The sequence below is a fragment of the Marasmius oreades genome, chromosome 1, assembly GCF_018924745.1.
Source record: "Marasmius oreades isolate 03SP1 chromosome 1, whole genome shotgun sequence".
NCBI lineage: Eukaryota > Fungi > Basidiomycota > Agaricomycetes > Agaricales > Marasmiaceae > Marasmius > Marasmius oreades.
Genome location: NC_057323.1, coordinates 5,431,351 through 5,451,583, shown reverse-complemented (window position 1 = coordinate 5,451,583; position 20,233 = coordinate 5,431,351). Strand labels below are relative to the sequence as shown.

General features: G+C 47.3%; 7 protein-coding genes across 7 annotated transcripts; all 7 read right to left on the bottom strand.

Moving 5' to 3' along the window:
• Positions 1-1,720: 1,720 nt before the first annotated feature.
• E1B28_001932 (uncharacterized protein) lies at positions 1,721-3,090 on the bottom strand (the record flags this gene model as incomplete). The annotated part of the gene is made up of 4 exons (XM_043147909.1): positions 1,721-2,263; positions 2,326-2,457; positions 2,514-2,704; positions 2,763-3,090. The coding sequence occupies 4 exons, from the start codon at positions 3,088-3,090 to the stop codon at positions 1,721-1,723; spliced, it is 1,194 nt and encodes a 397-aa protein (XP_043016623.1).
• Positions 3,091-3,212: 122 nt separating this feature from the next.
• Positions 3,213-4,433, bottom strand: E1B28_001931 (uncharacterized protein; the record flags this gene model as incomplete). Its single annotated transcript, XM_043147908.1, has 8 exons — positions 3,213-3,369; positions 3,428-3,469; positions 3,530-3,595; positions 3,650-3,735; positions 3,793-3,815; positions 3,870-3,946; positions 4,005-4,122; positions 4,175-4,433. Coding segments are annotated over 8 exons (699 nt in total), but the record flags the coding sequence as incomplete, so codon positions are not given.
• Positions 4,434-6,239: 1,806 nt separating this feature from the next.
• E1B28_001930 (uncharacterized protein) lies at positions 6,240-8,693 on the bottom strand (the record flags this gene model as incomplete). The annotated part of the gene is made up of 18 exons (XM_043147907.1): positions 6,240-6,282; positions 6,335-6,510; positions 6,572-6,609; positions 6,672-6,759; positions 6,821-6,866; positions 6,916-6,982; positions 7,037-7,107; positions 7,160-7,185; positions 7,261-7,306; positions 7,366-7,420; positions 7,479-7,506; positions 7,559-7,658; positions 7,710-7,765; positions 7,819-7,841; positions 7,909-7,978; positions 8,035-8,070; positions 8,122-8,300; positions 8,366-8,693. The coding sequence occupies 18 exons, from the start codon at positions 8,691-8,693 to the stop codon at positions 6,240-6,242; spliced, it is 1,476 nt and encodes a 491-aa protein (XP_043016621.1).
• Positions 8,694-9,025: 332 nt separating this feature from the next.
• E1B28_001929 (uncharacterized protein) lies at positions 9,026-9,685 on the bottom strand (the record flags this gene model as incomplete). The annotated part of the gene is made up of 3 exons (XM_043147906.1): positions 9,026-9,047; positions 9,107-9,462; positions 9,521-9,685. The coding sequence occupies 3 exons, from the start codon at positions 9,683-9,685 to the stop codon at positions 9,026-9,028; spliced, it is 543 nt and encodes a 180-aa protein (XP_043016620.1).
• A 1,105-nt stretch (positions 9,686-10,790) lies between these two features.
• Positions 10,791-12,507, bottom strand: E1B28_001928 (uncharacterized protein; the record flags this gene model as incomplete). Its single annotated transcript, XM_043147905.1, has 8 exons — positions 10,791-10,944; positions 11,005-11,183; positions 11,245-11,373; positions 11,427-11,559; positions 11,620-11,872; positions 11,924-12,200; positions 12,261-12,452; positions 12,505-12,507. 8 exons carry the CDS (start codon positions 12,505-12,507, stop codon positions 10,791-10,793), a joined length of 1,320 nt encoding a protein of 439 aa, XP_043016619.1.
• Positions 12,508-14,360: 1,853 nt separating this feature from the next.
• Positions 14,361-15,527, bottom strand: E1B28_001927 (uncharacterized protein; the record flags this gene model as incomplete). Its single annotated transcript, XM_043147904.1, has 5 exons — positions 14,361-14,855; positions 14,917-15,050; positions 15,092-15,147; positions 15,203-15,336; positions 15,396-15,527. The coding sequence occupies 5 exons, from the start codon at positions 15,525-15,527 to the stop codon at positions 14,361-14,363; spliced, it is 951 nt and encodes a 316-aa protein (XP_043016618.1).
• Positions 15,528-19,775: 4,248 nt separating this feature from the next.
• E1B28_001926 (uncharacterized protein) lies at positions 19,776-20,219 on the bottom strand (the record flags this gene model as incomplete). Its single annotated transcript, XM_043147903.1, has 2 exons — positions 19,776-20,148; positions 20,212-20,219. The coding sequence occupies 2 exons, from the start codon at positions 20,217-20,219 to the stop codon at positions 19,776-19,778; spliced, it is 381 nt and encodes a 126-aa protein (XP_043016617.1).
• Between the last annotated feature and the right edge of the window lie 14 nt (positions 20,220-20,233).

Here is a 20,233-nt window from a genome sequence, read left to right as displayed (position 1 = left end):
CGTCTCATCACCTCTACATGGCCTTCTAAATTGCTTACGCCCACCACCTACCACAACTTTGCGTCCGCCTCAGCTGCCATTATAACTGGTGTCTGCCGCGCGATGTAGGGAGCACCGTGGCGCCTGTTCCCACTCGCTCTACATCGCCGCCACCACCTACATCTTCAGCACCCAAGCTTAGAAGATCACATCCATTCATGGCGCCAAAGTTCTCAGGCGACCTCACCATGGCAATCTGGAAGACTTCATCTCCAACGTCGAAAATTTCGTGCGTTATTCCAGTTCTTCGCCGAAGGCTGCACAGCAACGGACTAGTACGGGCAAAGTGTAGGGAGAGCCGATGAAGATATCTAAGGAGATGTTTCCTGCGCAGAATCAATGTTCTCACATCATGATGAACAAACTTGAAGCTTTTCCAGGATGTCGTTGACTCTGAACCTGGGATCCTCAAGGTTGGCTTCCCATTCACCCCGAACCTCAAGACCACTTCGGTCACCTCGTCGGTCTTTTCGATCCCAAATGCTGGTTATCTGGAGGAGCTCTCCAAAACAAAGTTTATATAAAAGGACACTTATCGGAGGCAACCGTGGCCTTCACTGAAGGACGAAGCAGTAGATGGATATCGATGATGGCCGTACCCAAGGTCCTTTTAAGTTGTATCGTCTGTGGGATGCCTGGCATCGGTAAGTCTTACTACGATTGCGATGATAACCTCACAGTGACATTGGTCTTCAGGGAAGAGTTGTGTTCTATATTATCTTTTTGGTAGAACGTCTCCTCGAACGTCTTCCCACTTGCTTGCAGACCGAAACCCGATAGCTTTACCTATTGATGGACGAGGGCGTGTTTGACATCAACATGAAGATCTTCAGGCTCGGTTCGGTTCTCCCTGGCGCTGTTTGGTCTCAAACGAGGAAGCCGAGGCACCATTTTGGGTCGGGTGCACGGGTGATCCGAGCGGCTTCCCCACGGAAGGCTCGTCATGAATTGAACGTGGAAGTGGAGTAGATTCTACTTTATTCTGTTTGGTGCCCTTCCAATTTTCAACTCTGGTGGCTCCGACGGCGCAACCGCCGATACCATGAAGGGTGCATACGATACTCTTGCTACTAGTCATCCCAGCTATCCTTGTCCTCAATCGTGCCAGTGAAACTCGTCGCATGTCCGGCCCTCAAGCCTTTCTGACTTTCTTACCCCTACTTAGGATTATCCCTTTTGGCTCACTGTATCTGTATCTTCCGGCGTGGAACGACGGAATGTGTGCGTCTCTGTGGCGTTACGTCGGAGAATGCATTGTTCCGAAGCATCAAGTTGAGCAGGAGTTCAAACGTTCATCGTCATGCTACGGTCACTCTACCGCCTCCAAAGAGGGGTGAGCTTGCTCTAGGGGTGGTCTAGTAGTTCCGGCGGTTCCCATGTGGGACCATGCTGCGTAATCTATCTATCTATCTATCTAATTAATGTTGTGTCGTACTATCTTGTTATGAATTACACATTGCGTTTCTCCGCTGGTCTCAAAACCCTTGTTATTCGAGTCCATGCCGGGTACCTCGTCTCGCGCCAAGGCTTGACGATACATTTTCTCGGGGAAGACGATTTATGGCGCCTGATTGCTGGATCACACATGGAGTGAGTAGCAAAGACCTTGATTATTTAAAAAAAAAAGTAAAACAGGTCAAAGTTGGATTGCTTTGAGCACATAAACACAATCCATTCGAGGTCAAGGGTCAAGTGGAGGTGAAGATGCCTTCAGCCAATTCTGAACTCTGGCATTCGTCTCGGCGTGTCTGCGTTGGGCGTCCCTCGTCGCACGGAGGTCACCAAGGAACCGCATAGCGGTAAGTATGTCTTCACTGAGGACGCCCGCGTCTTGCCATCGATAACCATGCTTGATTGCTCCACGGGAAGGTTTTGTGGTCTTTTCTCTATCACGCTTTAACTTCAGCCACGTCTCCGAGAGGTCCTTATCAATCATCTTGTGTAACAAGGATATGCCATATCTGACGTGGCAGAGGGTCAGGTGAGGCAAGTCTTTACCAACGTCGGCAAATCTTGTTCGGGCACAATGGGCAACAAGGATATCTCTATCGAATTCTTCACTGCCAGATGGTAGAGACGGTGACCAGCTAACCAACCAATGAAAAACATAGGCTTCCGTTTTCGGGGTTATCTGCCCGTTTGCATATTTTCGTCTGTATTTTTCCATTAGGTGTTCAGGATTGGCATCTTTCAAGTCATCCAAAGTCAAAAACTCGTTGGGCGCCTGACAGGAAGGAAGTCAGAGGGGTGTTACTAAGGTGTTACTGAAGAATGAGGAGCATTTACATATAGTATGGCACACCGGTGCTTCTCGAAGTGAGTTACGTGGACACCGGTCTCGAGGAAGATACCATTTCTGATGTCGTCAATTGAGTCAAAGTCAGGCAAGCGATGGGTTTTAATGATATCAGCAAAGTCCTATTACAATAGTTCAGCCCTAATATGACGAAGCGCAGCTGAAGAAAGAAACCCACATTGCCGATTCGACGAAGAAGCAGGTGGGTGGCCTCACCGTCATCATGGACTGTGAAAACGGATTTACCATCGCGAGCTAAGACATCCTTGGAGAACTTGGACGATCTCTTATAATTTGCGCTGATCGATGTTAATGAACGTAGGCTCCTTATTTGCGTCAATGCTGGGTTGGCGGTGTGTTCAAAAAGTTCTTGTATCTGGCAAAAGTGAGAAGATAAATGAAGGAGAAGAATACGGTGTGGACGCACCTGACGATACAAACTGGAAATGATAACCCTCACTAATCGTCGTGGTGGACATGTCAACCGCGTTGCCTTCTGCATCTCGAATGTCTCCTTTCTGGCCACAAACACACCAGGCAACATAGGCAAGATATTTGAGTGGATAAAAGACAACTGAATGAATGAATGAAAGTGGAAGCCGGAGGACCAGCTGGTTCCCCCCATCACGCCATACGGTAAAAAGGACGAATCCAGGAGGAACGGGTGGTCGGTCGTCAAGAAGGTAGCATGGGGGGCTGAGTAACGGAGAAAGAGGATTGATTGTGAATTCGAGTTGTTCTTCCGTGACGCTCATGGTAAGTAGGAGTTGAATAGGGGCCAATTTTACGTAACCGACAAGCACATTTTCCGTCGACTAAAATTGGAATAGGTGTACGGAATTGGAGTTTCTGTGCAGGTGCCACAAGTCGAGTTCAAGTTAGGATTAAGATTGTACATGTAGATTAGGTATTATATCCCGCACCTCTCCGCTCGATGAAGCTCCACCGATCTCCATCACTTGGCAGTAAGAAAGTAAGTATATCGAAATGATGCATCTAGCGATTTCAATGACACAAAACGGACGTATTTTGGCCTGTGAGGGTTTCGCAGTCATCACCACCATGTACTCTTGAATACGGAAGAGAGCGTACCCGGATAGAAGAAAAAAGTCACAGCAACAAGAGCGTACAGGGCTTGAAAGACTCACGGTTAGAGGGGTATGGAACTCGACAACGCTAGCCTAACAAACTCACCTAACAGTATAAACCCCTCCAGCCAGTTCGATTTGCCATCCTGTACCACGTAGTTGACGATCAGAACTATCCACCGTTAAATAAAGTTGGGCAAAAGAGTTGAAATATCAAGACACCCACCAGAAACAAAGAGGGTGATAGAGTCGTAAGGGTCGAAAAGGAGCGTCAATGGCTTCCCAAGGATCCATCCCAAAATGACGAGGAATCTGATGATACACCAGTGTTAGAGCCCAGCTCACATTCCATGAAAGGGAAGAACGAACGGCGTGAGAAACAGAGCAGTTTGCTGCGACGTAGAGTTAGAGGAGAATCGGGTATTAGAGAAGATCAATCCACGCACTATGCTCGACCCAACAGCAATCGCGATGCTTAGATTCACTTTGTCCTTCATCGCCATCGAGACAGCAGTAAATAAGTCTGGAAGTAAAGGCTCTTTTCAGCACCTGCAATTCGAACTTTCCCGTTGAGAACTTACCTCCAATATTCCCAACAACCGAGAGCAGAATGATCCCAACGAATTCAGTACTTAGATGTCCTTCGTCTACGATCCCGTCAACAGCATCCACCAGCCATTCAGCCGTCACAGATACAAGCTGTTTAGAACGCGAGTCAGCGGGGAAGACCAGGCAAAAGGGCGACACGAACCACTGTGACAACCACGAGAGAGCCTACCAGAACCCAAAGGTTGAGGTGTAGCATACTCTCTTCTTCATCCTTTTCCGCGCTTCCGCTTGAAGTGGCAGCTTCCAGATCGACTGCGGTTCTTCCACCGTAATTCATACTTCTCTGTTCACCAACCTCGGCTGAACTTTTGGCTGCATACTTTACAGAGTTCAGTGGATGAATTCCGTCGGTGGTGGTATACAGTGCAGCGTGCGAATAGAGTTGGAAAACCATAAAGGCGATGTAGACTACAGAACACCATCAATACATTTGCTGTCGAAGTGAAACGTGTGTACTTACCAGAAAGTAGTATCATTGCCACCTTATAGGGAGTTATGGTCAACAAACAATTGCACACTGAGGAATATGTACAACTCACGCCATAGCTAAGTCTGAGAATGACGTTAATCTCTGAGGTAGACATGACACTTGTAGAAACCGCCGATGTCGATAGATGGTACGCGGTAGGTAGAAGGACAGCAATGACGCTGATTGCCAGGAGCGAGGAGTTCATTTGCGATACACCTAAACATCATCAGGTCGGGTCCTTTTACGCGAGAAAGCCTTTGCACGAACTCGAGGTGAACGTCAGTTCGGAGAACTTGATGCCACCAGCAAGGAATGAAACTCCCAGGACCAGAACTTTGCAGGAGTCTTCAGTATGGTCTTCAGCCCAGCCCTTGAAAACAACCTTACGGAGGTCTCCCAAAATCGCACCAATCACTGCCAAAGGGATACCAGATCTTGGATCCCGCACGTCTGGACAACAAAGGACTCACAAGTTGCCTGAACAAGACGGAGCTGACATCTTCGTAAGGCGACAATCTAAAACCTTCCTCGTCGGGAGATAGATAGTAAGTAGGCTCGATAACACTCACACTGATGATTAATTCGACACTATCCCGAAAGATCATCAAACCTGAGACTTCATCCGAGAAATATTCAAAGCCACGCACGCATTGCCCTACATACGATGCGTCAGCACAATAGAAGATAAGATACAAAAGCTTAGTCACGTACTAAAGTGACGTTGAGGAGCCCTGCGATAGTTTGTCCAACGCGAAACGAAAGTTTATCAGTCAGAAATGAGAGAAGCTGAAAGTGAAGAATTTGTTAGGACACTCTCAGCGATCAGACAAAAGGGAGTATCGTACCTTTGCGAGAGGTAACATGGCCAAGAGCGAGCCTACATGTGGTGAAGAACGGAAGTCAATCAACGATAGTCTGGCTCCCGGACGAATGCGTACATGTAAACGTGACCACCTCACTAGTGGTTGATACAAAGTGAAGGGCCCACTGGAGAGCGCCTTCAGCGAAGCAAGAAACGAATAAAGGTGGTCCCACGTACCGAGATGGGGACAAAAATAAGCAGAACATTGAGCCCTGCGATAATGAATGTCCAGTGAATGAAAATGGAAGATGTGACTAAATGGATCAAGGAGACACGCACAGGAGGACGATATGATAACTTTTAGACTTCCCCTTGCGTTGGCAGTCGGAGCTGGGTCGATTGTTGTCTCCAACCCTTGATCGCAAATCATCGGAGTCGGGAAGGGAACAGCTGGATCGGTATAAACTATAGTCGAGCTTGATTGGAGCGGAGTTTCTTGTCCTAGTTCGTTCCCACTATTGGCGGTTATTGTAGACTGGCCTAGCTGGCGCTGAACCGTAACGCGAACGTCGATAGGTGTAGCTGGGATGAAGGTGGCCTGTTCAGGTGTATCGATATCGGATGACAAAGACATGTTGGCTCGAAAGTTCGAGGAACCAGTACGTCCGAAGCTTGGAGGGAGGAGAGGGGAATCATCGGGACGCCATTATATATCTAGTGCTCCCCAAAGACTACTAAATTCCAAGCACGGACAAGAGCAGGTCCAAGCCTCACGAAGAGGAAACATAGGCTACGGTCGTCGGCTGTCATGCCGTTGGCAGCTCAACAGCACTTGGCTTCACTTCAATTGAGTTACGGGAACACCGGATTTACTTGGTCGAGTACATTCAATTCTGTTGGCCTCTCTGGCCCATGGAGTGATACTTGGATATATGCCTAAGCAGTACCCGAAAGCCTTCTAACATATTCAATTAAACCTCTGCCAAGGAGTTCGTCATCCCAACAGAACGTTCGAAAAAAAAGGAACTTACCTAACAGGTGCTCCTGACATTCCCTTTTCCATATACGCCCTCGGCTTCGTCACTCCCATAGCTCCGGCAATATCGATATGAGCCCATTTGATCGTGGGTTCGTCGGTTTCGAGACCAGGAACGAAGTTCTTGAGGAACAAAGCGGCGGTGCAGCTACCAGCTGGTCTTCCACCCGTCTGGTAAACAATAAACTTCGCGTCGGGGACTATTCGGTACAGGTAAGGGAGTGCAACATACATTGCAAAGGTCAGCGTTGGAAGAGTATATTTGGGGGCCTAGATTGTGAAAGCGGAGCTTTAAGTGCTGTATTTCGAAGTAAAAAGAAAAGAAAACGTACCATAATCTTCGTCAAGAGGCATACGCCAGAACCTATCGTATTCATGCGCCCCAGCTTCTTGTAAGTTTTGCCAGAGTTCATCCGAAGACTAAAGCGTACGAGATGTGTTATCTTATGTTCTTATGTTAACAAGACATGAAGGAACGCACGGAGAAAACCCCAGAGTAATGCTCTCCCACCGCGATCATCATTGCACTGGTAATAATCAGTACGATCGAATAAGCACAGGAGAGAAAGCCCATGCCCAGTTAATGTCGCCACATCAATCAGCGTATGAGGCTTGTATTCAGTGCCGGTGTAATAGATGGCATCTGCAGAGAAGGATGGCACATGAGGTACCAACGTCGGACCAAGCCAACACTAACCAGAAAGAACCAGACGGCCCTCGGCATCAGTGTTGTCGACTTCAACGGTCTTCCCGTTCATGGCATAAACGCTGTACACGGCCGTAAGCATAGAGCCCAACAAGCGTCGGCACGATTACTCACATATCACCAGGTTTCGTAGCAGCGGGCTGCAGGGCCAAGTAAACGATATATCAAAGTGTCAATTTCGGAATCCCGAAAGCAACGGCATAGTTCGAACTCACGCCGGGCATGTTCTCCGTAAGAGGTGTTACAGTAACGAGATTGACGCTGCAGCAAAGATTTGGATGAGTAAGAAGAACGGACTATGAGGAAAGTCCCGAGCTCACGGCAGCTTGAGTTTAGCAATGGCCAAGGCAGCGGAGACGACCGCGGCAGCACCGCCTGGGGGACAGCACCAAGATGAATTGAAGAAAAAAGAGTCAGAAGGCAAGCGTCACACCCATATCCCCTCGCATGAGTTTCATGCCCTGCAAAGTTGAACGTTAACACGGAGAATAGGACACATGGCAAGAAGCGTACTTCACCGGGTTTCAAAGAGATTCCTCCAGAGTCGAAGGTGATTCCTTTGCCCACAAAGGCAACAGGTTTCTCATCTTTTGATTCTGCACCTTTGTAGTGTCTGGTAAAGTTGTCAGTATCGAGAAGTGGATTCGGAAGGGTAAAACTTTACATCTCGAGCAGTTTGGCAGGTTCAGATGTTCCATGTGTGACCGAAAGGAATGTGTTCTGCATTCGGATTCAGAAACATTTCAGACGTTCTTGCCATTGTTGGCACGCACCATTCCTTTTAATTCGGCCCATTCTATTGAGATATAGAAATAGAAATTATAAGAACGAATCAAAGGAGGACGAAGTGACTGGTAACGCACTCTCATCTCTAACGATAATTTCCACATTTGCGACGCCCTCGAATTCTTTCTTGACGCGTTCACAGAATATCTATTTTGACCCATACTCAATGGTCGTTTTTCCTCTTTCGAACCAAAAACACTCACGGTCGGTGTCATCATGTTGGCCGGGAGGTCTGCTAGCTAAACCCGATTGTGTTAGGTGATTTCTCGTGAATGCAACTACGAACACACCGTTCTGGCAAGATTCTGAGAATACGCGTAAGTAACTCCCCGCTCCCATTCTCTGGAGGGTTTGATTGGTCTGAACTGGAATTTCTCCGGAATTGGTTGCTTCAAATTGGGATTGAAGCGAGACGGAACTGGGTTAGTTTTGAGATTGAATTCGAATGCCGCCAAATGAGCTGCAACGGCTGTAAAATAATATCAGTTGTCGTGTTTTCCTCAGAATGAAAGAAACACCAAAGAAGAAACTCACCAGCAGCATGAGGATCAAGCGCATCATCAACCTCCACCTGGATAACCTCCTTAATATTTTCTTTCGTATTCAAACCCTCTAAATTGACTTTAACGGCCTTCACAGCGCTTCCAACAGTCTTCCTGATGATTTCCCTTCTCTCGTCTCCCTTTTTGTTATCAAACTTGTCTCCCAAGGTCGAAACAGCGGTAATGGTCGGTGGTCCCCAAAGGACACGCGCAGTGCCGACTTTGGAAAGGCTGTCTCCAGGGAAAGCAGATTCGATTTCCTTGCTCGACACGGTAGATGGATTGTAAGGGACAATACGGACTTGAGCTTGAGTGGACATGGTGGAACGAAGGAAAACCGATGGAGATCGATGGCGAAGGGAAAGATAAGACGGTCGGAACATCCCTTCGATCCCCAATTAGTTTCGTGTGCAGCCTGCAATTAGAAACTGGTCACAGGTCGTCGGGTTCCGGGAGAAGATGAATCACCGTCGCTAACCTCGTGGGTTCGCTCGCGGACATCAGGGAACCCAAACATTTTTTACCCTGGTCAATATTTACCCGTAAACAAATTTTATTTACTTGTTATACTAGCACTATTCAAAATCGTAGGCTCTAGTAAGCCCTACCATCAACAAAAGAAAAGAAAGGTGCAGCAGCTCGCATAAATGGATCAATCGAGCTCCAAATCGTATCTGCGAAAGAGAATTTAAATCACCCTGACTGACGTTCCAGAATAGACTGGAGTACTCACGCAGCGGGGACATTGCTCTGTTTGAGTCCAGTGATTGGAATAGGAATGCCTCCGAGACCAAAGAGAGTTCCAGCGCGTATGTTGATATCAACATTTTGAAGATCCAGAACACCAAATGGAATGATGTCCAACGACGCGGTAGCACCCTGTACCAAATCCACGTTACCGATCGTTGGGCTATCAACTGAACGAAGGACGGGAACGACGAGAGCTGGTTTGAAGGTATGTGTGAATTCGGCGTAGGTAGTTCCATTCAATCCAGCTTTGGCACTCGTAGAATCGATGGTAAGCTCAATGATTAGAGGATTCTTGACGCGGAATTGACTGGAAGCGATATTGTTGCTCAAAGTATCCAACTAAAGAGAGTAGGGCTCAGGCCATCATATGAAAAATGATGAAGAAGACACAACTCACAGTAATGAACGTGGTGATGTTCTGGATGAACCCAATCTGCAACGCGTTGATAATGTCACCAATGGACAACCCTCCCAAATCTGCACTCTGGCTCTCGGCTGGGCTTGCAATGGCCAAAGCAATGCCAATGAAGCAAACGAAGAGTGGGACCAGACGGGCAAACATCGTTCAAGCCGACTTCGATGATTGGGTAGTGTTCAAGTGCACAAGGCAATGGATATCAGACCACGCTGCGCCCCGTCAATGCCTTTATATTCGAGACCGTTCCTCGGGTAACGCGTATGCTGTATATGTACAGTGAGAATGTTCCCTCGCCGCATGTGTTATTGTGGGTCAGATGACGAGTGAACTTCTCTTCGACCGCGAGCACGGGTTGAATAACGACGCCTTTTATCCCTTGTCGACGAGTAGGTCCTCCAATCCTAGTGTGGTTGCAGACTTTTTGAGGAACGTCGTGTCTTCTCCGACGGTCCAGAAACTGATCCACCGGGTACGGGTGCATTAGCAGAGTGTTCGAACTTCTACATATGTACTCACCTTCGCGAAAACTATGTACTTACTTCACTTCCAAAAGGGGGCACGAATTTATCATTCCCCCGCATCATACACGTGAAATCTCCACATCATAATATCTGCATGTTCTACGCTGTTCCTGGATGAAGTTCATTCAAGACGTACTTCGCGATTCCACGATCCTTGTGTACGATGGCGATGAGCGTATCAGAAACTCCATATGGACACGAAAAACCAAAGTTCTGGAGTTTGAACGCGGGTTCGAGGTACATGAGTCGCAGAGAAAATAGGTTCCTTAGAGGTCAAATGAGCTCAAGCTTCACAGTAGTTGTTTTCCTTTCCTGACTTACTCACAAGATGCGGGGCGACTTGCAGTTCGAACTTTCATGTATCCAACGTGTGCCATGTAGATAGACTGATGATAGTCCATCGATTTCAGACACGTACAGGTTGAGGTTGAGGAAACTTCGGATGGATGAGGGCGGTGCTGAAGCGCTGAAGTGTACTTTCCCACGAGATCCGACCATGGACTTTATGGACTATCATTTCACATCTTGAAGATATTATGAGTTTAATCCACTCCGTCCACAGACTGTCCAATCGTGCAGTAATCATTTCAAGGGTATCAATTTACGAAGGCAGATCCACTGAACTCGCCTTCGTATTCGTATTCCAAGTGAGAAAGAGTGTCAAGAAATGAAAGCCCTATTACTGACAACCTAAAGATTCCAAAGATCCAAATCCTCTACCTCAATGGCTATTGCTGTCTGAGGCCCACGCACATCCTTGTCCTTGGAATACGCCTTGAGAGCTCGTGCTCTGCTAGTCCACTGACACGACGAAGAATCGGTACACAGACCAACAGCATATTGGGTGACACTGGTGTTCGGGGGGCACGCGGGGGATGCAACCTTTGTAAAGATGACAATTCAGTACCATGTTTCCAAAGAGGAGGGAAGATAATCACAGACAATTTATTACTTCCAGAGCCCAGAGCAATTCGCGAGGTGACAAATCGGAATTGAGATGCAGAGCCTGCATCAGCTGGCGAGCAGGTTACGTTGAGACCGACGAGGTTCTCAGAGGAAGGGGCGTTAAGATGTATCGTGAACGAAGAGTTATTAGAGTCGCTTGCAAACCCGAGAACTTGCTACGGAAATAATGCTAGTCAGCACGTCTTTTCGAGAGTTCAATTGAAAGGAGATACTGACAGAAAGCGGACCCTGCATATCCCATTTAGCTGGGTCTAGAGCTTCTGGGCCAGATGGAAGCGTTCCGGTGAATGCTGCACCCATCACATCCGTCCGATAAGGACCAGGTGGACCAGTAGTAATTGCACACTAAACCTAGTTAGGAAAGAAGGGCTGAGGACAGAGGAAGGAAAAGAGGATACCTCATCGTAGAAAATATGCCACCAACAGTCAGTGGTGCCCTTGTTTCCATACACTCCCTTGTAGTTCAACCAGTCGTCAGGTCCACTAAAGGTGTCAGGGAAGTTGTATGTGACAAGCGAATCCCTCGTGTCCCTGAAAAGTGGAATGCCTGATGATCAGAAGTAGAAGGATAAACGGGAAAGACCGACAGACCAATACACTCCATCATCGCTTGTCAAGTCTTGCAGTTTGAAAATGACGGCGTCCACATAAGTATGAGTGTCGGCGGTTTCCCAAATTCCGTGCGAGCCTTTGGCAATGTAGGCAATCGGACGAGCACCGTTATCAAATTTAGGGGCTTCGCTGAAGGGGACCGTCGACCCAGTATCGCTATGAGCATGGTAATCCACCTGCGTTGCTTCCCCGTTGACAGTGCGGACGGCTAGACGCTCCCAGTCTCCCACATCTGGGTTGAAATGTTTAGGAAGTGGGTCGGAAAATCATTGAGCAGACTCACGGTCACCAACCCTACCAATAACCGGAACATCCTTGGCTTCGTTGAAAGGTGTGAATAACCAATAATAGATATCTGTGACCCCGTTCGCTTTCGGCGCGACGAATGTGTAGACGGCAACGTTGGAAGGGTCCTGAAGCGGGTTTATACCCTTCAACCAGCCATCCCTGTTCGCATCAATGTCCGTTGCCAAATAGAGCCCACTCCCTTTGTTTGCTGGATCATCAACTGTCTGGACAGTCGGATTAGCATTGATAGTTGCACCACTATCGTCCACTTGCTGAAATCTTGTTCATCAGAAAACTAAAAAAAAAAATGTGGGACGAAAACGGCCATTCACATCAACATTGACCAGAAACCATTCAACAGTCGACGCGTAGTAGATTTCATCCTTATGGAAACGCCATTGTGGGGCGTATTTCTGGGCCAAAGCGGTATTCTCCGGGGAAGCTGACCCATAAGACGACCAAGCGAAAGTCGCAAGCACAGACACAAGGCTGGCGAATCGCAGGAAGGACCGTGAGGTTGAATGCTACGTAGACCGTTCAGCCTGTGAGAACCCTCCACATACTAGGATAGCGTACCATATCAAGTGGATGTAGGGGGACCGAGGAGGAAATGCGAGAATCTTTCCAATCGGCTCGTTATTTAAAGGTCCGGAGTTGAGCTATCGAACGTGCTACACGACTTCCCTAGGCCCCACATGGAACAAACTTCCATCTGCTGTCGAAAGATCGCCGTATGATGCAGGAAGGCGACGGTTATACTGGACCACATGGCCGTGTTTTGTAACTGAATCATGATGCATTGCCATGGAAGTCTGCTGAAGTCTAGGAATTGATACATCAGACATTTTGTTCTTGGATAGCATGGGCATTCTTAGAATGCTCACATCCGGAAATAAATGCACGACGACACGATGCGACAAAAAAACCGATGCCTCCGCGAGGTAAATCTGGCGACGGTTTAACCAAAAACCACCCTATCCGAAACGCCTGACATCCCGGTCAATATGCCGATAGTACAGAATAGGATTCCAAGGATCTATCTCTGTGAGTACTATCTCGTCAGCCTTTCTCCGAACTCGGGTCGAAACCGAACGGATGTTTACAAGTGACCTGACAAGACGGCATAATATCTGGTCATCAGGGAGCTTCTTCTCGCAACATTTCCATTTTGTTTCGTGCACGATTCAAGCCGCGGAAGATCCCATTCACGGTTCCTGTATGGGTGACAGAATATTTCCGTCAGCTCGAAGAACATACATGAAGGCAGTTGGCACGTACCACCCAGATACTTTCCCTGCGGCTGCTCAAAAATACGTTCTCTAGAATCAACCTCTGCCGTAGTGCATCAGATAGAGCTTCTCTGTCTTTCCCCTGTTCAGAATGCTTGCTGAAGCGGTCAACAACTCCAACCCTAGAGTACTGTTTTGGACATCACGTACCTAATCTGTGTCGCCAGCCCGTCAGTTTGAGCTTTCTGCGGTGATCTAGGCCTGTTTCCTTAACTGCTTACAGGTTGCTCTTCCAGTTCTCGTTTCTTAGTGCCCGCGTTTGGGTGTTTGCAGATGATCGTTTCGCTTTGAGAGCGCACGTGCACCATACAGCTTCGGACAGTGCCGAAACCACCATTTGCGCACAACCACCTATACTTATGGGCTTCAGGGGAAATAAATAGATGTACATAGTTGTTCTCCTCGTATTATATACTCATGTACTATGTACAGACAAAAGTCGGTCCCCTTATAACAAACTTACCTGAGAAACTTATGGTCACGTCGCAAAGGGCGGTTTTCTGAGTCACGTGCCTGGTGCACTTGCCGGAAACCTTAATTAGGCTTTCTAGCCCGCGCCGCACAGCTAATTATAGTTAAATTTGAATGATGCCATCAGCGGCAAAACAAAATGGACCGGTAAACCGGTCATCATTAGGGCTGTTTCCACGCCACGAAGGCGTTTAGTTTCATTGGCCCTTACCCCTTTCAGAACGGGGACTCTTGGTTGGAACAAGTTACGAAGGATTTAATATTTAATTCTTAGTAATGTAAGTTGCTTGTGGGAGCCAAAGGCACCACAGCAAGTTCTTTGAAGTTCTGCTACTGCAGCGCTTTGTGCCATCGGACGCCGTCATGGCCAAAAATTGGCAATGTAGTAGCCGCAGGCCTTGTATACTACACTGCCATTCATCTGGTTTAAGAAGGTCGGCTGCGCCGGAGGCATAGTCACCATTAAGTAGTACTCAGCCCATCCATTCAACGGAATTAAGGGTATGACTCTTAAGGAAGAAACAAGTGTCCATTGAGGCAGCTAGTACTAGTATCTACATATGACAGCAACTTGAATACGTATCACCAATACCGTAAGGTCCTGAGATTCGTGGAAATCCACATGATGCAGACAATAAACTACGAAGAAAGAAAAGACAAGTAAGTAGCGGTTTACAACCTGGGAGCATACGCCGTATAATAGATAGATATCAGCCCTCTCAAGTTCCGCACATCATCCCATGCATGCGCACAAAGGGCATTGATATCTTCGCTACTGTATCCTGCTTCCAAGAGTATCCCACGACAAGACTCCATATACTTTCTGACACACCTTCTAAATCTCCGTCCTATTTCGCTCAAGGCTTCGTCCCCTTGCCAACGTCCGATTGGTACATAGAATGGACGCGTTGTCACATCCCCAAAACTGTTACTCGCATGAATCATCTGTGGAACGAGTCGAGCGACGATACCAAGCCCTCGTTGATTTTGTAATGATTCGTTAAGAACGTCATAGAACCTTGTGAGGTTCGGTGCATTTTGAGTCGGCACGGCGTCGTAGATATCGGGATGAAATGCTGGAAATCTTCCCCATTCTCCAGAGAGAAACATGCCTCCTTGTACAAGTATCCTGGCAGCCTCTCTAATGATAACGTTAAAATCTGTAACCTATATTTTCATTAGTTTTTGTTCGAACTAGTCGGATTTGAGACGAGTAGAATGAATTTACCGTCATGGATGCCGCACGAGCGTGAACAACGTCAACAGAGCGGTCAGCAAACCTGGTCTGTTGGTTTATGTCGTGTATTTCAAAGTGGACGTTAGGCGGCAAATCTTCCCGCGGCGCAATGGGTACTGCCAGTGCTAGATCAGTATGAGTAATGGGCGAAGCAGGACACAGTAACCTATGTCGAGGCCATAAAACTCGACATGTGGGAAGGCCTGACCCATTTCAAAACACCTGGTACGTCGATGAGCTCTGGACTGTCTGTGAGGAACAGAGTCATTGAACAGACCATTGACCCATTCCCGTACCCACGTCAATAACAATCTTTTCCCTGTCAGGGTCGGGAGTCAACACGTCGTCAATTGGACCAACGTAGTTCCCCCCGAGAAGTGTTCTGAGAATTTCATGTTGTTCGTCGAGACGCTAGAATGGTTCAACATTTAGCACGAGCTGAGGAAAAGGTTGACAAGTTACAACTCTACCTCGTTTTCGTCTGGATCCGAGGGGAGAGGGTAGGGTGATGTGAGGCTAGAGTGAAATATTCTTCCGTTCCTTTCAGTGAAGTATGGTCCGAGGTCGTCTGTTTCTACTTCAGATCCGTTGTTTCCAGACATGTTCGGAGGCCTGTTGAGCATTTCTGCCTCTTCATTGCGTATTATATAGCTCGTAGACCAGCACAAACAAGGGATCCCTTCAGAACAGCAGCACAGCTTACTAGTTCCCTCGTGTCATTGCCATCACAGTTCGTTGTATGAACAGGCAGTCGTGTTTTCTGGAGCACGATGGAAAAAGGCATCTTGAAATTAAACCCTGAACGTTGAAGCGCAATTCGGCTCCAAAAAGCGTTCCACGGCAGGAAAACATACCCTACGCACAGTCAATGAGATCCCCGAGGAACTCGAGCTGCGGTCTCAGACTGGAAGATATCTCGTCGGAGAAGCGAATGCATGCCAGAATGCAACATGGTGGTGACCAAATAGTGACGGCAGGCACTCAGTGGTTCGGCGCTCTTCGGCACGGGAACAATCCTCTTGCCATAAGCCCTCACCGTCAATCACCTTACCAGTGGAATCCTCTCATGAATCAAGGCTGCAACGTTGAGCAGCACCTCTTGCGCATGCTGCTTTTGACCCTTCTCCGCTTATTTCGCTTACGCTGAAACGCGATGCGAAAATTACCGGCAAATTGTGGCAAACTCGCGTTTTTTTGAGTTGTTTCTCAGCGAACCGGGGAGAAAGCTTTGGACGATCAACACTGCAGGCCATCCAGTTCCTTCGAATTTCGAATAAGTTAGATCTGGTTAGATTAACTAGTTTTCTTTGGACTACGGGGAGTGCCTGGTACGTGCCTCAATTTCAATTTCATGTCATCAGCGGGGAATACGTTATTAAACTGGGGCGCAGATTCAGGCAAAAAATGTCCAATTCATAACTATAATTCCATCCACCGGGTTTTCCTAGAGACGACGCCTTCGTTATCCCATTACTTCGGAGTTCCAATGGATGTCGTTCGAGTTGTTCTGGAAACACGAATCAGTGTGAAACGAAATATTAAAGCTAACCCACGGAAAATCAATCTACTTATTGGACCGGAGAAGGATTCTGCTTTCCTCAAAAAAATCCGAAGTTCTGCTCTCTTACGTCCCGATGGATTAAAGTTTATCGATGCAGAAAGAATATATCGTGAGTGGCCTAGACGTCTATTTGGGCGAGTTTGAGCCGGGCTTCATGTTCAGTTCTAATTTTACCGGAATCAAAGCACCCACGTTGCGTCTGCGGAGCCCGCATGGAGCGCTCGTGCTTTGACCCATCGGAACTTACTTCGGGTCTGGAACGTTGAAAACGTGTATCATGATCAATAAATGGATGCTGTTGAGCATCATCTCACTCAACGATGACGATAACAAAAATGGTACGAGGTGAAGGAATGTACCCAAGTTATAGAAGTCGAAGGGTGAATGGTAACTAAATTATCGACTGTCGCTCTAGATCTCGACGAGCCTTGAAGCGGCTGAAAGGTAGACAAGTCCTTTTTCGTGTGCTCTGGAATAATTCTCATACACTTGCTGTCTTTAATAGAGCTATACTCTCAGTGGAGCAACCAAGATAACTATAAGAAAAACCAAATTCAATTCAGGCAGTCGACAGATGACCAAATAATTTTTCTTTCGATTGTGCTTTACCTTGCCTGCTGGTATGGTGTATACCGCTATTCTGCATTCTATGACCTCAAGGCGCCAAAGAGACACCAAATGGGGAGGATCTCCGCATGAGCCTAGCCACCAAATAATCGATGCGAAGCTGCCCTAATTACAGGCTGGTCCAAATGAATCTTACCATATTATTTTCGAATACTTATCCTTCTGTTACAGAACTGTCAAGAACATCCGTTCGAAATGTCGGCGGAACTGGGAAAACGAGGACCGCGATCGCATCGACCCGTACTCAAATGAAAACTGCTCAGGTCTCAGGCTCTCAGGCTGTTCTGCGAGAATTTATGTGATCGAATTCACGGCTCGACTCCTGGTCGGAGTCGGGACAAAAATTTACGGAGATCAACTCACTCAGCTGGCTCGCGAAGTCCTGGCACTCACTAGGAGATTGCTACTTACGGTCAATGCTGACAGGCCTCTCAGAGCATGAGCCACGCTTCCACGTTCTGGGGCCCGTCGCACAAGGATTTTGGCGCTGAAAACATTGTACTTTCTTCCGTGTTCAAAGCCCTTTTTGCTCTAGCGGCTTCTGGGAGGTCAGGCCCATCTTCTCTAGAAGGGCCATTATGTCATACTCTCTCGGGCGCTGGCTTCCTTGCTCCGAGTCAAATTTGCAAGTGATGAAAATGAAGATGCATATTACTATTCATATCCATGCGACAGGGATTATTCTGACCGCAGTTCGACATATTCTACGTCTTCAGCCTGCCACTTCGTGGGCTTTCTTCGTGCGGCTCCATTTGTCGAGGTACAAACATAAGTATGACCTGCCGAGAATTTCTACCGCTGGCTTGCGAATGTGAGACGAGATCGTCTGCGGTTTGCACGAGCTCTCGGGACTTCGAACTGCGTAGGTGACGGTGCTAGCAAGCAGAAATCCTATGTGAATGAAGCATTATGTCCGCCATTGCGCTAGAGGGCCAAATGCCGGGTCATTATAGCAGCCAGCCTTCTAGTAGACCTCTTAAGATCGGTCATACGCCTCCTCAAAGTCTCCCTGACCGATGGGTGTTTTGATGCATAGAAAAAAAATGCGATCAGATCGCTCCCATTACCATGGCTGCAACGGTGAGCGGAAGTGAAGAGAGAAGACTAACGGGCTGGTTTGTTAATGTATCAAAGTAGGAATTTCATTGTTTCATTCACCACTGTACACTTGTAATGTGGTTCGTTGACTCCGACATCTAAGACCAGTTACAAACGTAAATGACAAGCTTTACAAGCTTGTCCTCCGAGTCAGATTCAGACCTTGGACCAGTGATACTCATCTCCTCTTTCCATTTCTCATCAAGAAAGGTAGGAACTCAAAGGTACAAAAGAATACTTATTGACTCTGGGGTTGTTAAAAACATGTACAGAATCGTTCAGCTAAATAGACTTTTCCACCTATATCTACCGTGGCGGCGGCAAAAGTCCAATCAGCCGCGTGTGTGTAAAGATATTATAATAACCCAACAGATACTCGAAATTCTGGTGTACCTCAAATGAGCAAGTTGCGGGTCTAAGTCCTCAGAGTACACATACGAGCTCGTGACAGCAGAGGAGGAAAGTGTGTGTAAAGAAAGCGTTCAAAGGGTTCAAGTTTTGGCCGTGGGAACGCCATCGATCTCAGCCGCCGCCGCCACTGTAGGCAAGGTGCATGAACGCGATCGGAATACTCGCAACCCACTGATACATAAAGTTATTCATACTTTCAAGAGCACATATGTGCCGCTTTTTCTCAAAGATAATGATTCCAAAAATTTTAATATTGATTTCTAAGGCATTAACCGCTAACAATACAGGACAGATAAGTAACGCGAAACAGAGCAGAGCTCAAAGATATTTAAAAATACATTCTTGTCGAAAAATCAAAAGCAAAAAAAATTAAACCTTATAGAAAGTCAAGGGGAGCGAGGGTATAGAGCGAAGAGGAAGTGTACGAATGAACTCCCTCGTCAGGCAAATCAGCTTCAGATACGGCCATTGCTAAGCAGGCTGATTAGGTGAAGGTGATAGAGGATAACGCGGGGAGGTATCGACGTGTTTGACTAGGGATGATACATGAGGAGTCGAAGAGGAGACCTAATGGGTAGTGGGCAGCGTGATATTATTCACGCCAGATTTGCCTTTTTGTAGGTTTTGCACTTCCTCAAATGCACCCTCCGTTGTGTGAAGAGCACTGAATTCCTCGCTCGGATACTTGTCCTCGAGGGAGAGGCTAGCGGATAAAGAGCAAAAAAAAACGAGAGTTGAGTACTTCTCCTGTAGCAATTTGTTGAGTTATACTCACTGTGCCAGGGGGGCCCCAAATCGGTTTGGGCGCGGGTGCAGGTACAGGCTCTGGGATAGCTATAGCTACAGGCACAGGAGATGCAACAACTAATGTGTTCACTATTTCAAAGGCAAGGTCAGTTCTCTATTTTGATGAAGTGTTTAAAGGGCTCGAGACTTACGAATGATCATTACGAGAGCGAGGGCGGCTTTGCAATGCATTTTTGTTGAAGATCACTGGAAAGGGCAAGAGTCGAGTGAAGCAGGTAACAATATCCACGTAGCGACGAGAAAAGACAATAAGACTCGCCATCGAATATATATCATTATCCTGAAGAAAGGGAACCCCAAAGCAGATCTAGACAAGCTATCTGCCTAAGATAGAAGCTCGTTTGTGTCACCGCCTAAAATGCACCACGTGTGACTGCCTAATATGGTGTTCACCATATTTTGAGTCGCGTAACAACTTAAATGCCGTAAAATAGAATATTTCCTGTGGTCCTCCTGCCCCACTCCTGCATGTACTCTTGGGTAAAAGATGTGTTTGCCGCTGGTATGCTGTATGCGAGACAGGTGGTCGGGAAAGGTCACTCAGAGTCAACTCGGGCCCAGCGTCACGTTCAGAACGTTCGCGGTCCATCCAAAAATCGATGCCATACTGACGGGCATGTGGGTGGGTTTCCAGTATGGGACTCATTCTACTCAAAGCGATGAGGTGGCTACTTGATCCAGTGCAGCAACGAGCTTTCAAGAAGTGATCTTCATTAGATCTGAAGAATTTTTTATCAGCCGTCGAGTCAGCACAATGTAACAGCCCGTAAACTTTGACTGACCCAACCATCTATCTGAGGAGGC